Here is a 17890-nt window from a genome sequence, read left to right as displayed (position 1 = left end):
GTCCTCCAAGCACTGCCAAGAGTGACCCCTGAGTACAAAGCCAGATGAGGCCCAAAAAACAAAAATCTTAAATACCTATATACTTTTTTTTAAATTTTTGTCAGCCTTATATGCAAGGAAATAAACATTTTGGGTTTTTTTTTTTTTTTTGGCTACACCCAGTGATTCTTAGGACTTTCTCCTGGCTCTGTGCTCAAGGGATCACTCCTGGTAGGCTCGGGGTACTAGAGATTGAACCATGGTCAACTGTGTGCAAATCAAGTACCCTACCACTGAACCATGGCTCTGGTCAAAAATATAGATTTCTTTTCCCTTTTAATATTTTATTGTTTGTTTTTGGGCCATCTCTGGTGATGCTCAGGGTTTACTCCTGGTTTTGTACTCTGACAAACTCAGGGACCAAATGGAATCCTTTGGATTGAGCCCAGGTCGGCCATGTCCCTACTCTATACTTGGTCTCCAGCCCCTAAAAATATATATGTATATGTAGATACATATTTTTCATGGACCAGAAAGAACAGCAAGTGAGTTGCCTGCCTTGCTTTCAGCCCTCCTGGGTTTCATTCCTTGTACTATATATGGTTCCCTGAGCACTACCAGGAGTGATCCCTGGGTCCAGAGCCAGGAGTAAGCCTTGAGAATCTCCTAGCCAGGTGTGGTCCAGAGCCAGGAATAAGCCTTGAGAATCTCCTAGCCAGGTGTGGTGTGGCCCCCCAAATTTATTTTAGGTATCATGGTTTACAATACTAATGTATAACTACATTAGTATTGTAATTTAGTGTAATTACAGTAGTAATGTTACAGACTAGGAAATGTTTTTATAAAAAACTAGGACATCTTTATAAGAAATTATTCTCTTTGTTCTTAGTATGATTGGGTTTTCTATTTTTGTGGGATGAAGATCTACCTTGGTAGTGTGTAGGAGACTCAGTGCTCATCCCACCAATTCCAGTAGTCAGGCTAGTAGTTTGATCCCTGTAGTGCCAGCTGTTAATTTGGGCTGTGCTTAGGGCCTCCAGGGATGCAATTGGCAATGCTCAAGGGAATATATGGTGTTAGGCGTTCACCGTACTCTTAATACTCTCTCTCCAACTTGATTGGCTTTTCCTTAAAGAGCAGATATATTCTCTGGTAGAACCTGATTGTTTCTGAGTCTAGGTAAGAGTAAATTTATCTGATTGCAGGAAGAAAACTTTCGGAAGAGAAAACTGCCTGTGGTAAGTTCAGTTGTTAAAGTAAAAAAGTTCAATCATGATGGAGAAGAGGAGGAGGAAGATGATGATTGTGGGTCCCGCACAGGAAGCATCTCCAGCAGCGTGTCAGTGCCAGCAAAGCCTGAAAGGAGGTACCTGCCCATATCCATAAATTAGTCTTAAATTCCTGATGGAGTTTTCTGGGGTTCTTAAAGAGAATGTCATGAAAACAAAAAATATAGCAGTGAAAGGCTACTTTCCATTTGAGAAATACTTTCAGTGATGAAAGAAGGACTGCTCAAGAACTGCAGAGGATTTTGGAAATTTGCATGAAGTGGAAAGGAGTTGGATCCAGATTCAATATTTTTTGTAGTTTTTAAGTGGTCATGCCTAGGGTGCTAGGTGTCTTTCATTGATGTGGACCTGATGATTCTGCAGAAGTTTGCATTGCACAGTGTGGACCATCATGTGGCTCCCCCTGGCTGTACTCAGCAGGCCATGCCTTACCAGGGATAAAATTCAGGACTTTGCACATACTAGGTATGTGCTACACCACTTAAGCTGCTACTCCAGTCCCTAGATTCTTTTTGTTTGTTTTAATGACAGAAGTTTCCACTCTGGAGCCAAGTTAGTTTGTGCAAAACCTAAAGGAAGGATAGAATGAATGATTAGCATTTGAAGTGCCCAGATCTAAAATTTAATCACGGTACCTTGACATTTTTTTAGACCGTCACTTCCACCTTCTAAACAAGCTAACAAGAATCTGATTTTGAAGGCTATCTCTGAAGCCCAAGAATCTGTAACAAAAACAACTAACTATTCTACAGGTAAGTAAATTATTATGTTTAAGTTTCTGTAATTCTTTTTTTTTAATTTATTTATTTATTGAATCACTGTGGGAAAGGTTACAAAGCTTTCAGGTTTAGGTCTCAGTCATGCAAATATCAAACACATTTCCCTTTACCAATACTTATTTTTTACCATGAAGAACCCCAATAAAACCCCACCCCTCACCCCTCCCAGTCCCTGTGAGGCAGATGAATTCTAGTTAACACTCTATCTGCTTTGATTAGATTCATTGTTTCAATAAAAGATTCACCACTATTATTTAGAGTTTACCCCCCCTCCCCCCAATCAGACATGCTGAAAAAGCATTGTGAAGTGATTTGCTTTCTACAGCTGGGTTCAAGAATTAAATGTTGGTTTTGGATTTCTGCTATTTTACTTATTGACCCTGGAAGTATTTCTACTGAAAGTCAGATAGTTAAGAAATTGGTTTCTGTGCTCTGGAGTCGTGGCCATGCTGGAGAGCCGCTCGTGGGGGGCAACTGGTGGCCTCGGTAGGGCGTGAAGGGCGGACCGAAGTTTCTGTAATTCTTGAGTAAGCTATAATAATTGCTTTCCACTTTGGTGTGAAATAAAGATGCTGGCGAGATGTCTAGAAAGAGATGAAGTTTATTTTTGGTTTTGGAGTTACATCCTGTTGTGCTCAGGGCTTTCTCCTGACTGCTCAAGGATTACTCCTGGTGGGTCTTAGTAGGGTCCATATGGGATGCTGGTGATAGAACCTGTGTCGACTGCATGTAAGACAGCACCATACATGCTATACTATTGCTTTGGCCCTAACAGCAGTTTTAAAAGGAGATTTGAGCAGTTTGAGAAACTACAGTTGTAAGTGGATGTTCTGTGAATAAGGTATGATAACTATGTCCACTCTAAAATTTATATTTGCACATATTTTATTTAGCTTTTTTTTTTTTCTCTGGGGCTAGGGAGTGGGGACCTGGTTGTGCTCAGGGCTTATTCTTGGCTCAGTGATCAAGGATTAGTCCTGCTGGTACCATATGGTACTGGGGATCTATCCCAGCTCAGCCATGTGCAAGGCAAGCACTCTACCCACTATACTCTCTCAAGCCCCAGGTATTAAATTTTTTGTTAGAGTTTTCAAATTCTTCTTATTTGAATTAAAAATTGAAATTGTTATAGCAAGAAATAAAACTGAAACTTATTTGCTTCTTACTAATTATTGGCCTTTTTACTGAGATGGAGTATAGTTTTTTCTTACCAAGTTTAATAGCTGATTTGTCTAATATCCATATTGATATATTACTACCATACTGTTAAGTGGAGCTTGAGAGCAGGAGGTTGGAATAGGAGCTTTCTTTTGCCAGTCTGCTTTCGGTCTGGTATTATTACACCTCCAGGATCTGTATTCCCTTCCCAACAAAGAAAAAAATTACTGTGATTTAATAAGAGTAATAGCATAAGAGTAACAGCATAAGAAAAAACTAAGTTGCCACTTAGGGCTTTTTCAAAATCATATGTTTAGGCCAAAGGAAGCATATGTTAAATATGACATTCATTTTTGATTTTTGATGATATTAATTGCATTTGCTTTTTTTTTTTTTCCTATATAAGTCTCTCAGAAACAGACACTTCCAGTTGCTCCCAGAACTCGAACTTCTCAAGAAGAATTGTTAGCAGAAATGGTCCAGGGACAAAGCAGAAACCCCAGAATAAGTTCCCCCATTAAAGAAGAGGAAACAAAAGGAGATAATATAGAAAAAAGTCAAGGTAATAATTTAAATGCTTCATTTTCTATTACACTTTTTTCATGAGACATTAAGTATTTTTTAGTGGTATTCATAAAGTGTTATTCTCACTGGAGAAAGTGTGCAACTCGTCCCTGAAAATAAAATGAGAGGGAATCATGAGGAAGGCCTAACACTTTAGAATGAAAAATATCTTACTATGGAAAAATGTGTGCTTTTCTTTTTTTGGTGGAGAGAACCCTGGGCCTCATACATTCAAGGCATGAACTCTACCACTGAGCACCTATATTCCTGGGTGTGGAAATTTTGGGGGTTCTCAAAAGTGGAAAGAATAGCATAACATTCCAGTGAATCCAGTCATTCAGCTTTAATATTTACATTGCTGTTCTGATCTTTTAGCTCTTTCTTAAAGATGTATATAGCTCCCTTGTTTCTTCTCCCCCCCCCCCTTTTTTTTGATTAACCTCATCCATATTCTCTTAAATTTAAGATTTTTTAAAACTGCCCCTTTCTCAGTATCCCGCCTCTGACCTGCCAGACCAGCCTCAGTGTGGTAGTTGCCTTACTTTTATCTCCTTGTGCCTGACATTACAGCCTATCTTTATGCTTCCTCACCCCCACCTGGATCCCAACTCTCCTGCAGGAACATTCTCCTGTGTGTAAAGTATGGCTCATGTGATTTTTATATTGTATTGTTGTGTGCTCCCGCCCATCCCCTCGCATTGCCTGGGACTGGTTCCTTGAGCTTGTTCTTTTGGCAGCTTTCTTAGCTGGCCCTGTCTGCCCAGTTCTTCCTCATTACTCTTCAACCTTTCCTTCTGTTTCCGTCTGAAAAGATTTTCTTCTTTTTCTCTTTTGCTAGGACTTGAATTTAAAAGCCTTGCCAAAACTATGCTTAGTATGTTACTTCTAACATACTTTTATGTTTCTGGAATAACAATTTTTCATTCCTCAACCATCCCCTTTAAATTGTTTTGGGGTTCATCTCACATTTTCTTGTTTCATGAAACCTTCTTCTACCCTTTATTTTTCTGTGCTTTTACAAAACTAGTCTTCGAGGGAAGGAGCAGAGAGATAGCTCAATGGGCTTTGTGCATGCTTGACATGCAGGAGGCCTAGGTACATTCCCTGGCACTGCATGGTCCTCTAAATACTGAGCTGGGAATGACCACCAAGATTTGGCCCCAAACCAGGTGAAAAAAAAGGAAAAATCTTTGAGTACCTGCAGAGGTAGTTCAAGAGAGCATGTTTTGCATGTGGAAGGACTGGGTTTGATATTGGGTACTGCATGGTTCCCTAAGCACGGCCAGGACCAATCCCTGAGCTTTGAGCCAAGAGTAGTCTGACACCTCAAGGTGTTCCACTACTCTAGATCTTTGGCATTTTGCCGTATCAGCATTGTGCACAATTCCAGTCATTAATGTACCTGGGAACAGGAAAACCCCAAACAGCTGAAGGATACTAATTTTAAAAGACAAATGGATCAGTTTGTGAAGAGCAGCTGGGATCTGGGATTTGAGCTTCATATGGATAAAAATTTTTATAAACTTAAGCTCATCATATCAATTTTTAAGGGCCAGAGAGGTAGTCTAATGGGTTGGACACTTGCTTGTGGTTGACCTGTTTTATCCCTGACACTCTAGGTCACCTGAACACCACTAGAGTGATCTCTGAGCACAAAGCCAGGAGCAAGCCCTGACCACAACAGCCGTGTTTTTGGGCCCCAAAACTAAAGTTTCATGATTTCATGAATGTATTTTATGTATTTAAACCCTTTTAGCACAGAGGGTAGGGCATTTGCCTTGCACACAGCTGACTCGGGTTTGATTCCTCAGTCCCTCTCAGAGAGCCCGGCAAGCTACCAAGAGTATCCCGCCCGCACGGCAGCCTGGCAAGCTCTTCGTGGTGTATTTGATATTCCAAAAGCAGTAACAACAAGTCTCACAATGGAGACGTTACTGATGCCGCTCGAGCAAATCAATGAACAATGGGGAGGACAGTGCTACAGTGCTGTTGATTATCTAGAGTATAATACTCATTGTCCTGAAGACCAGAGTAATCATTTATGCTTTTTTTCCTTTTTTTTCTTCTTTTAAAGAATGTGTAACTGACTGACTAAGTAGTGCAAGTATAAGTACCTGCTCCCTCCTCCCCACCGTGTCTGTGTTGGGGCTACACCCAGTGACCAGGCTCAGGGCTTACTCCTGGCAGGGCTCAGGGACCATATACGGATCTGTCACAGCCCGGGTCAGTGGTGCTCTGTGTGCCCGCCCCATGCACTGTTATAAATAAAGTCTTACTGAAACTGAGCATGTTCTTGTACTACAGTCCACAAGTTATTTTACCACATTAATTATCATCACTGATAGTTGCACCTTGTTTTTTTTTTCCTTTTTGCGTCACAGTTGGCAATGCACAGGGATTACTCTTGGCTTTGCACTCAGGAATTACATCCTGGAGGTGCTGTGGTTGCGGGGGGGAAGGACAATATGGGATGCTGGGAGTCAGACCCGGGTAAACCATGTGCAAGGTAATTGTCCTACCTGCTGTTCTATCGCTCCAGTCCTGCACCTTGTTTTTTTAGTATACTTGCGCATTTAAAAAAAAAAAAAAGGTTTTGTGTAATGCTTGGACTCCATTGTTTTTTTAACCATATAAGAAAAAGTCATTAAATCTGTGATTATGCAGTGTAGGACTGTAGTTGTAAAATAATACGTTGTCCACATTATATAAAATAGTATTCTTTGTTGTCTTGTCTTTTCTTAATTTTAGGCCCACATCTGGCAGTTGGGATCACTTTCATGTTAGAATGAGGGAATTATAGGGTGTTGGGGGTTGAACCCCAGGTTTCCTGAATGCAAAGCATGCATGCATTCTGTCCTTTGGGCTTGCTTCCTGGCCCCAGGAAGCATCTTTTAGAGTTACTAGAGCTAGTTAAATTGAAATTCTAATGTTAGAATTACATACTAAGTGGTGTTTTTTGTATGTGTATGTGTCTCTGTGTGTATTGGGTGGTGGGGTGGGGGTACAGGGGGTCAAACCCAGGTTTCCTGAGAACAGGGTATGCACTTTATCACTGGGCCTCATCCTCTACCCCTGAAATGTTGTTTCAGGTCAGAGGGGCTCACACCCAGTGATGTTCACGGGACCAGGCAATGCTGAAAATAAGACCTGTACTGAGCTTACACAGAGTAAGCTTTTGAGCCCTTTGAGCCCCAAATATGGCCCCAAATCTTTTTTTTATAGTGGGAAAACCAGCCAGTAGAGTTCAGTAGAGCACATACTTTGCATGCATGAATCCTGGGTTTGATTTCCAGCATAATAAAAATAAAGAGGGAACCCAGTCATTTTGTGCCTCTGAATACTAAGTCTTGTCCCAGAGGATTTGGGCCTGAGTAATATTTGAATTTTAAATCTGTCATTCAGCTTGTTAGGAGTATGTAGGTTGAGTTGCACCAAGTATGGAACAGGCTAAATACAGTCTCTGGTACATTCTAGGTCAGCAGCCTGAGAATTCTAGATACGGTGTTTAAAAGACAGGAAGCTTTAGGGGTGAACAGCAGTTTGATTTTAATTTTTTTGGGCCATTCTAGGCTTAGTTCTTGTGGGTTATTCCTAATGGTGCTCAGTGTACTATGTGATGCTGGCAACTAAACCTGGATTCACCCTTGCAAAACTTGTGCTCCAGCCCTTTACATCTCCTTGGCCCAGTTGTTTTCTTATCCTCATGGTTGGTTTTATATGAGTGTTTGCCTTATAAAGGTTGATTACACCATAAACTTTTTATGTTTTTTTTTTCCCATTTTGGGTCACCTGGCGATGCACAGGGGTTACTGGCTCATGTACTCAGGAATTACTCCTGGCAGTGCTCAGGGGACCATATGGGATGCTGGGAATCGAACCCGGGTCGGCCGCATGCAAGGCAAACGCCCTACCCACTGTGCTATCGCTCCAGCCCCATAAACTTGTTACATCTTTTTTCATATCATTTTTAAGAGGTTCAAAAAAATTGAAAGAGTGTTAATTATCTTTACATTTGTTTTGGTGTTTGAGTCACACCTAGCAGTGCTTGGAATTTGATTCTGGCTCTGTACTCAGGGATCACTCCTGGTGAGACTTGGGGACCATAAGGTTCTGGGGATTCAACCTAGGCTGGTTTGTGCAAGGCAAATGCCATACCTTCTGTACTATCATTCCAGTCCTATCTTTACATTTATTTGAAATGCAAAGTGACATTCTTGCACACGCCATTAATTAACGTGTTTTTTTTTTTTACTTTTTAAAATTGAATCACTGTGAAATAGACCCTTACAAAGCTGTTCATGATTGGCTTCAGTCATACAGAATTCCAATACCCATCCCTCCACAAGTGTCCATTTCCCAGCACCAGTGTCCCCAGGTTCCATCTATCACCCCCCACCCAAAGATTTATGGTATAGATAAGGTCAGATAGTGGTCAGATTGTTTCTCCCTCCCTTTCTCCCTTCCCTCTCGTCCCCTTCTCTTCCCCCCTGCCTCTCCTTCTCAGGGGTTACTCCTGGCTCTGCACTCGGGAATTACTTCGGCAGTGCTCGGGGACCATACTGGATGCTGAGGGTCAAACTAGGGTTGTCCGGGTGCAGTGCGAACACCCTATCAATTCTGGCCCTTAATTACTGTTTTACAGCTTTGTGACATTTAAAAACTTTTTTCTTTTGGTTTTTGGGTTACACTGGCTGTAATCATGTCTTGTTCTGGTTTTGTTTCTAGTTTTGGTTTGGTGTTTGTTCTCCCCCCGCCGTGGGCCACATCTGTACTGTTATACCAAACTTTGTGACAGAATTTAAAAAATTCTTTTTTTCCTTTTGGTTTTGGGTTACACTAGCTGTGCTCATGACTTGTTTGGTTTTGTTTTTAGTTTTGGTTTGGTGGGTTTTTTTTTCCCTTTTATGCACTACATCCGGCTCTGATCAGGACTTGCTCCTGTTCATGCTCGTGGATTACTGGTGGCTTTGTGTTCATGGATCACTCCTTGTGGGCTTGGGCACCGTATGGGGTGCCAGGGATCAGACATGAACGTGTGCAAGGCAAACATCCTACCTGCCTATGCTAATGTTCTGGTCCCTGTGCTCAGGGCTTACTCCTGGCTCTGCACGTAGGGATAATTTCTGGCTTAAATTTGGGGTTTAAATTTGGGTCTGTTGTGTGCAGGTCCCTGCTGTACTGTTGCTCTGGCCCAAAATTCTACGTATGGGCTTAGGAGCTGTTGAGCTTTCAGTTTTCTCTTCTCTCTTTGGTGATGCATCTTTACTTGCCTATCCACCTCATGATACTTGGGCTATTTTTGTCTTGAATTATTTATTTATTTTGGCATTTTTGATCACACCTGGCGATGCTTGGGGGTTGCTCCTGACTCTGCACTCAGGTATGACTCCTGGTGGTGCTCAGGGGACCATATGGGATGCTGGGGAGTCAACCCAGGTTGGCTGCATGCAAGGTAAATGTCCTCTCCACTGTGTTATTGCTCCGGCCCCATTTGTCTTGAATTATGTCTATCATTGAAAGTTTGTTTTTCTTCTGGTCTTTTCAGTAAGGTTAGGGTGGATTCAAGTAAGGCCCTCGATTCAGTGCTTTGGGCTTCATGCTCCCTCCATTTCCACACCACTGTGCTTGGTCCTCACAGCAATTTAAAATTAATACCTAGTCTGACTTGATTGTCTTTTTTGTCTTTGTTTTCTGATTCATAAATTTTTATTTGTTTATTTTGCTTTGCTGTCAGGAAGGAATTGAACTGAGGACCTTGAACATGTAAAGCTTATGTTTTCCACCAAGCCAAATTACTGGTACTAGCTCTGATTTTAATACCTGCCCTTTTAAGTATTGTAAGCATTAATATTTGCAGTTATAATGAATATCTGTTGTCTAGAAAATTATCAAAGATGCAGAAGCATTTGTAGTGTAACTCATTTGTTTCTAATGTTTAAGAATAGTAATTTATGCTAATAATTTCATTATAAGCATCTTCTTTTCCCCGTTTCTTTTTTTTGTTTGTTTTTGGGCCCCACTGCTGGTGCTCAGAGGTTACGCTAGGCTCTGCACTCAGTAATTAATCCTGGCAGTGCTTGGAGATGCTTGGGATTGAACCCAGGTTTCCTGTGTGCAAGGTGAACACCACCCACTATACTATCCTTCCAGCCTTGTATTAGCATTTTTTTTTTATGTGCATAGCACATTTGGGCCACATCTGATGGTGCTTAGGGATTGCTCCTGGCAGTGCGTGGGAGATCATGGACTGGGAATCAGACTTGGGGTGTCTTGCAAAGTGTATATATTCCTGTCCATTCAGGTATCTCTCTGGCTAGTGCTTTTATCTTTTTTTTTTTTTTTGAAGTAAAGCATTTTATTTGGAGGATTTTTGAAGTGAAGAAGGAAGAGAAAGTGGGAGAGAGTGGAAAGTAAGAGAGACAGAGTAACATACTCAAAAGAGAATGCAGGCTTCTCCAAGGGTGGACAGCGCCGCTACACACATCCCAGCATTTGATAGGAAAGCATGAAAGTATACATCTCAAGAGGGGAGATGCGGGCGACGCATGTTCTCAGGCACCGCATGTACTCGGCCATGCGGGCACAAGCAGCACACAGGCTCAGGCATATGCGCCCAGTGCTTTTATCTTTGACTCTTGTTATTTGGCAGTGTCTTTTCATTTAGGTTTTATAAAGATTTTAGTTGTTGTTCCCCCATGTTCTTTTTATTGTATAATTTTGACTTAATTATTGTGTGGTTAGATAATGTGATCTTATGTATTGTTCTTTGCAAATTGGTAAGACATTGTTTTTCGGGGTGTAGAGAATTTTTTTTTAGCTTTCGGGACCACACCTAGTGGTGCTCAGGGCTCACTCCTAACTCTTTGCTCAGGACTCACTCCTGTTTGGCTCAAGGGATCATATGCTGTTTTAGGAATTCATCCACAGTTGGCTACATGCAAGGCAAGTGCTTTATTCTCTACACTATCCCTCTGGTTTAACAGTCACTTTTTTTACTCTTGTGCATTTCAGAGGAAATGGACTAGAATTTGATGGACTGTAATTGAGATTTCTGAATTAACAGATAGACTCAGCAGTTAGTTGTTCAGGTCTTGGGGTTGCTGAGTTTTTGCACAACTTAACCAGTAATTGAGAAAAGGTCTTGCGGTGTCTCATTGTAATGGAAAATTTTATCTTAATGTTTCCTTCTGACTTTTTTTACTTCAGGTTTTTTGTTTGTGTTTTTGGACCATACCAGGCAGTGCTCTTGGCTCTGTGCTCGTTTACTCCTGGCAGTCTTTGAGTAATATATGGGGTACTAGGGATTGAACCCGGTTAGCTGTGTGCAAAGAAAGTGCCCTGCTCACTATACTTTTTCTTGGGTACCTGCTTCAGTTATTTCTAAATTACAAAGATCTCGGGGGCTACTAGTGGGTAGAGAACTTAGCTTTGCATGTGGCCAACCTGTGTTCTATCCCTGGCATTCTACATGACGTCTTGAGTCCCAACAGGAGTGATTTCTGAGTGCAGAGCCATGCATATCCCCTGAGTATCACAGGATGAGGCCCCCAAACAAACAAAAAAGTAATTCTTAACCTAGGTGTGTACATTTTTGGGGGTGGGATGGTTGTTGTTTTGGGGCCACACCTGACTGCTTAGGGCTTACTCCTGACTCTGTGATTGTGACTCACTCCTGGTGGGCTCAGGGGACTTTGTATAATGCCCAGGATAGAACCTGGTTTGGCTTTGTGCCAGACTGTGTGCCCTACCCATTGTACATGTCTGACCCCAAGTGTTGTACATATTTTTAACTGGCTCTGCACTCAGGAATTACTCTTGGCAGTTCACTGGAAACCATACGGGGTGCCAACGATGGAACCTAGATGGTCACGTGCAAGGAAATGCCTTACCCACTCTACTTTGACTCTTCTATATACAGATATTTAAAGATATATTTTTCTGATGAACCTTTTTTAATTTATGATCAGTAAAATATAACTTAATGTCAGATTTATCTGATAATATAGATGCTTAATAATATTTACCTCAGCTACTTGGTTTTGATGACTTTTTTTTTTTTTTTTGGTCTTTTTGAGTCATACCCATGATGCTCAGGGCCTGGCTCTGCACTCAGTAATTACTTCTGGCAGCGTTTTGAGAGACCATAGAGTGTGCCGGAAATTGAACCTGTGTTGGTCTTGAGTAAGGCAAAACGCCCTACCCACTGTACTATCCCCCAGGCCCTAATGGACTTCTTTTTCCTTAGACTTTAGGCATTTATCTCTTAAATTATCATAGAGCTAAGGGACTGGAAAGATAGTACAGTGGATAGGGTGTTTTCATTGAACCTGCTTTCAATATGGACATCCCATATCTCACATGGTTCCTTGAGCCATGAATTCCCAGAAGTAGTAATTCCTGAGTTCAGAGCCAGGACTAAACTTTCCGTGCAGCTCTTATCTGAGTTTGACTTTTTTTTCCCTTCCCAGCTTTAATCTACTTAACCTCTAAATGTATTTACCTTTCATTGTAGTTTTTCTTGTTTTTTTGCACGAGTTTTGCTAGATACCCAAATCTGGAATTAATAATTGCTCTCAACACCTTGTGTTTATTATTACTCAACACCTTGCATATATTACTCCATTGTCCTCTGGGTTCCCTTGTTTAGTAGACGTCTGTCATTCTAATTGTCTGTCATTCCTTTGTAGGTGATCTATCCTTTTGTCTGGCTGCTTTCAAGATCTCTTTGTCTTTGGTGTTCTGCAGTTTCACTTCAGTATATCTAGGCATGGATATACTTTTATTTTTCCTGCTTGGCATATGATGTATAATGTGTGTACATTTTGAATAAAGTTTTTTATATTAAAATTTATGTTCACTGTAGGAAATTGGAAAGTTAAATCATTATAATACTTGCTAATTAGAACATAACCAAATAGTTTAAAAAAATTTTAAAAAGCAACATGCCTTGCTTCATTCTTTTCACTGGTTCCCTAAGGCCACCACTATTTTGGTTTGTTATTTTTCATTTGAGCCACTCTCGGCTGTGCTTGGAACATTGGCTCTGTGATTCAGGGATCACTCCTGGCAGGCTTGAGGTACCCGATGGAATACTGGGAATTGAACCTGGGTTGACAGAGAAAGGCAAACTCCCTACCCACTATGCTATTGCCCCAAGCCCAGAGACCCACTTTTAAATGCTTCTGTTGATGGCATTTTCCCATGTCTGTAATAATATGCTTGGGCCACTATTTCTTTCATTGTTATTGTTCGTTTTGGGGCCACACATGTTGGTGTCAGGACCCTCTGCTCAGGGGACCATATGTGGTGCCGAGGATTGAACCTGGATTGTCTGCATGCAGCGCAAGCCTCCTACCTGTTGCACTAGCTCTCCAGCTCCTGACCTGTACTATTACAGTCTCCTGGGTCTTTGGTTTCGTGTTGTTCAGTCTTTGGGTTTCCTTTTTTTCTCGTTATTTCCTTTCCAGTAGCTGCTTTGTTTTCTGGGAGGAACCACATTTCGGTCTCCTGATGGAAAGCATGTGCGCTGCTCCTTTGAGCCACCTGCCTGGCCCAGCCTCTGTCCTCTTGCTCTCCCAACTGGTTGCTCTCTCGCTCTGTTTAAGACTTGCTATAGCACTTACTCCTGCCACCACATAAACTTAAGAGTGGAAGGGAATATTACTCCTGGCGGTGCTTAGGGGACCATATGGGATGCTGGGAATCGAACCTGGGTCTGCTACGTGCAAGGCAAATGCCCTGTCCGCAGTGCTATCGCTCCAGCCCCTAGTTTTTATTTTCTTTTTTCTTTTTGGGTCACACCCGGTGATGCACAGGGGTTACTCCTGGCTCATGCACTCAGGAATCACTGCTGGTGGTGCTCGGGGGACCATATGGGATGCAGGGAATTGAACCCGGGTTGGCTGCATGCAAGCTAAATGCCCTACTCACTGTGCTATAGCTCCAGCCCCTAAACATCATGGTTTACAAAGTTGTTCATCATTCAGTTTTGAGCAATGTTTTAGCACCAGTCATACCACCAATGTGACCTTCTCTATAATTCTCAGTTTCCCACCCTGAGAATTTCCAAGCCTGCCCCGTTGGAAGGCATAAATTTATTTTATTGCCTTTTCAACGAAATGGTAAGTGGAATTATAAAAAAATAGTAACAGAAAATTTGTGAAAATTATTTCTCTCAGAGGTGTTAGTAAAGTCGTTGTCTGAGATTTACTGAACTGTTTCTAGTTAAGAAACAACTTTTGTATTTTTTCTTTTCACTTGAGTTTAGTGGACTTCTGTTATTTTCACTTCTAATTTGTTGTGCACCTACTGGAATTTGGAGGTGCTGATCAGGAGCTTCAGAATCTTTAGAACTGGTATGGCTTTTGGCCTGCTCCTCTTCCCACTCGGGCTCCAGAATTTTCAGCCTGAAGACTGGTGAATCTGTGGGTTTCATTGACTTGGCATGTCTTCCGAGTTAAGTCACGAAGCCTGTGAAGCTAGGCTGCCTTACCTGCTCTATCTCTGTGGACCCTCTTGGTGGCTGTTTCACTCTGTCCATATTTGTCCATTATTTTCTGCTTTCAAGAGGTTGGAAGTTTTCATCTATGATAAGTATCCCATCATAGCCTTCATTTCAAAATTAGTGCTATTTCTATTTCTATTTTTTTAAAATACTAAAATACTTTTTTTTTTGGCCTCAGCAGTGTTCAGGGTAGCTTCCAATGGTGCTCACAGGGACTCTGGGGCTGGACTCCTGCAAGCAAATGTGGGGCCAGCACCTTCCAGCCTCTGGAGTCATCTCCCCAATCCCACAGTTTCATTTCATTTTCATTTCATCATCCTGTTATTCATCGATTGCCTCGAGCAGGCCCCAGTAACGTCTCTTTCATCCTAGCCCTGAGATTATATTCAAGGCTCTTTAGGAGAATGAGACCCATCATTGTTACTGGTATTTGGCATATTTGGTACGTCACGGGGAGTTTGCCAGACTCTGCCCTGTGGGCAGGCTACATTTGATAGCCTGCAAGTTTGTCCAAAGTAGGAATGAGATGATAAGATGTCATAAAAGATGTCCTGATAAGATGTTGCAAGGCCGCAAATGCGGCCACGCGGTTCTGGGAGCTGGATTTTATAGTCTCTGAGTCTTGGCCGTTGATGGGATTACACGGTGCCAGGGGGCCAGGTGGTGGGTGTGACCCCCACCTACTGGAATTTGGAGGATCTGGGTGGAAGATGCTCGACTCCAATCCGAGTAGGCTTGGAGATCTCGGCCCCGGAACCCGTGTGGCTTTGTCCCTCTGCCTGTACCTTCATGTGTGCAGAGAGTGGTCTCAGCATGGTGGTGGCTGGTCCTGGAGGTCTTCGGCTGCTGGAGCCCTGGTCGGGCGGGGAGGAAAGCTCAACCCGCTTCCCTCCAAGGGGCTCCGGCGAGGAACAGCCAGGCACGGGGGCAGAAGACTGTGTAATCCCATCAATGGCCAAGACTCAGAGACTATAAAATCCAGCTCCCGGACAAGAATCCCACAATAATTTTATTTTTTCCCATCAAAACAGTACTCAGTGGACCCTGCGTCTGCCTTCAGCGATATTCAGCTGATTGGCAGGGTGGTTCATTGTGCTGCTGCTCGGGCCCAGTGGTATTGGGGCCAGGCAGTACGGGGGGAGGTAGGAATATACAGTACTGGGATTTGAACTCTGGTTTCTGTGCATAGAAGGTAAGTGCCCTGACCAGTGTCTCCAGTCCTGAAATAATGTTTGAAATGTGTACACTGTAGCCTGGGGATATGACTCAGTGCTCTGTGAACTTTTGGCTTACGTTTATGAGATCCTGGGTTCAAACCCAGTATTGCAAAAAAAAAGGGGGGGGGAACAGATGTGGATTCTGTATTTCATTTACGTTAATGTAGTTACTGATAACATATTTTAGAACTTCTGAAAACATGGTGCTAAGGTTAGCAATTATTTCTGATATATATATATATTTTCTTTTTAATTACAGGCATCATGATTTACAGTATTGTTCACAATAGGATTTCATGCACATAAGATTTCAGCACCCTTCACGAGTGTCCTTCTAGGATCCCATCCCCTCCATCCCTTGCCCTTGCCAAACTCTGGATCTTTGATTCTGTGGCTTTTGGCCTTTTTGATAATCTCTTACTGTGCTTTTTTGGGTCCTAGATAAGAGAAGGATCATTGTATATCTGTCCTCCTGGCTGACTTTACTCATCATGGTACTCACCGATTACATCCACATAGTGGCAGATTAATTTTTTAATTTTTATTTATTTTTTGTCTTAAAACTAAAAGTATTCCATTGAATATATAGACTAAGTTTTCTCTCTGTCTGTTTTTAGACACTTGAGATGTTTCCAGAGTTTAGCTATTGTGAATAGTGCTGAAATGAACAGAGTTGGGGGATGTTTTTTTCAACTGACACAGCTTCTGATAATTTAATGCCACAGTGGATACTTTTATAAACCCAGATTGGAAATCGTTGCTGTGGGTGTGTTATGATATGCCCTTTTTAAGTTGTTCATTTTTATGGACTCTGCAGGAAAGGCTAAAAATATACTTATTAAAAATATATGTATATTTATTCACTATCATTTTGAACTGGAAGAACAGTGAGTGATTTGTAGTAAAGACTTTATAGCCAGAAAAGAAAATTTCCTTTTTTTTTCTCTTTACTGCCTTCTATAGAGGGAAGAATTATACTTAAAATATAGTTCTAGACAACTTTTTCCACATGTGTATCTCCTAAAAAGTTAAATTATATGTGTGTGTGTAAATACAATAGGAATCGCACTGTATAACTTGACCTGCTTTATTTTGCTTAATATCTCATTGGAGGAAATAAAATGAAAATGATTATGAAGTAGACTTGTGTACCAGATTGCCCATTCAAGACTTGGTCGCTTACTAGCTGACTTTCACTTTTCTACATCCATTTTTCTTTTAAGTTTTGTACACTTTTTATTCAGCTGGATACTGGACTCAATGAAAGGATCTTTTGTTTTGTGATCTAAGTTGGCCTTGGCATGGTGGGCAACATTTCCAGTGGGCTCCCTTTCATATCCTTGTTTCCTTGGGATTTGCTATTACTTTCCTGCTCTCATTGAAGTTGTGTTTGCTGCCCTCTAGTGGACCGTGGTTTTCTGGTGACACTTGCTTTTACTGTAGACTACAGAAGTCAGGGCTATTTAAAAATTCATTGTGATTCTGAAGCTTTGTAAATTTGAAAAATTTTACCTAACTGTTTGAAAATTAGATGAAACTACAAGTAGAATGGAGAAGTGAATAAAGGTTTTTTTTCTTGCCTTTTTTGCCTTTTGGGTCACACCCGGCGATGTCAGGGCTTACTCCTGGCTCTGCACTCAGGAATGACTCCTGGCGGTGATCAGGGGATCATATGGGATGCTGGGAATCCAACCCAGGTTGACTGTGTGCAAGGCAAACGTCCTACTCGCTGTGCGATCGCTCCGACCCCTGAATAAAGATTCTTACATAGCTTTTAGCACCTTTACTTACTATACAATGGCATGTATTTAATTGGGAAGCAGATACCTACAGATTTTTGTAAGAATTCTAGAAAGGCTAATGGGAATTGTGTATGTCATCTTGCATCTTTTTGTCTTGGACAACTTACATTGTGTTATGTGGTGTTTGGAAGGTAACCTGAAGTAAAAATTACTTTTCTTGGGGAGTCTAGGGTATGGCTCAGTGACTAAAACATACCTGCCTTGCTGCAGGTAAGAGGCCATGCCTTTGATCACTAGTGCCACCCACACGCCTGAATCTTACACTGACAGCTCTGTTGTCTGGGGCCACATGCTGCAAAAGTGTGAGGGGTCCAGTCACTAGCCTGGTGTATGTGACTTCACAGCAGAATTGAGTTATCATTGGCGTGAGCACGGATTGTGTGTGCCACAGTGACTGCTGGTAAGCACTGCAACCAGAATGCATGAGCACCACGACCAAAGGAGTGCGATCCCAGGAGAGCACTTTTGCCAAGTATTGGAGTACCACAACCAAGTGTGTAAGACCATTGGCTATTGTAGCAATAGCAACTGTGAAGAAGAGAAGGGAAGAGAAACAGAAAGAACTTTCTCATGCTTAAAGCCACGGGTAGGTGTTTGT

The 17890-nt window shown here is 41.8% G+C and overlaps 1 protein-coding gene across 9 annotated transcripts in view; it reads left to right on the top strand.

Annotated features, from left to right (window-relative positions):
- The window catches only part of ZC3H14 (zinc finger CCCH-type containing 14), a 58201-nt gene that overhangs the window by 17324 nt on the left and 22987 nt on the right, over window positions 1-17890 (top strand). For all 9 annotated transcript variants that reach the window (XM_056133715.1, XM_056133709.1, XM_056133711.1 and 6 more), the window contains 3 exons: window positions 1185-1345; window positions 1920-2020; window positions 3612-3767. In XM_056133715.1, coding sequence (XP_055989690.1) covers window positions 1185-1345; window positions 1920-2020; window positions 3612-3767 — 418 coding nt within the window. The remainder of the gene's footprint in view (window positions 1-1184; window positions 1346-1919; window positions 2021-3611; window positions 3768-17890) is intronic.

The sequence above is a fragment of the Sorex fumeus genome, unplaced genomic scaffold (genome assembly GCF_029834395.1).
Source record: "Sorex fumeus unplaced genomic scaffold, SorFum_2.1 ptg000098l, whole genome shotgun sequence".
NCBI classification, from domain to species: Eukaryota; Metazoa; Chordata; class Mammalia; order Eulipotyphla; family Soricidae; genus Sorex; species Sorex fumeus.
Note: the sequence above shows the minus strand (reverse complement) of the source record. Positions and strands in the feature narration are given on the sequence as shown.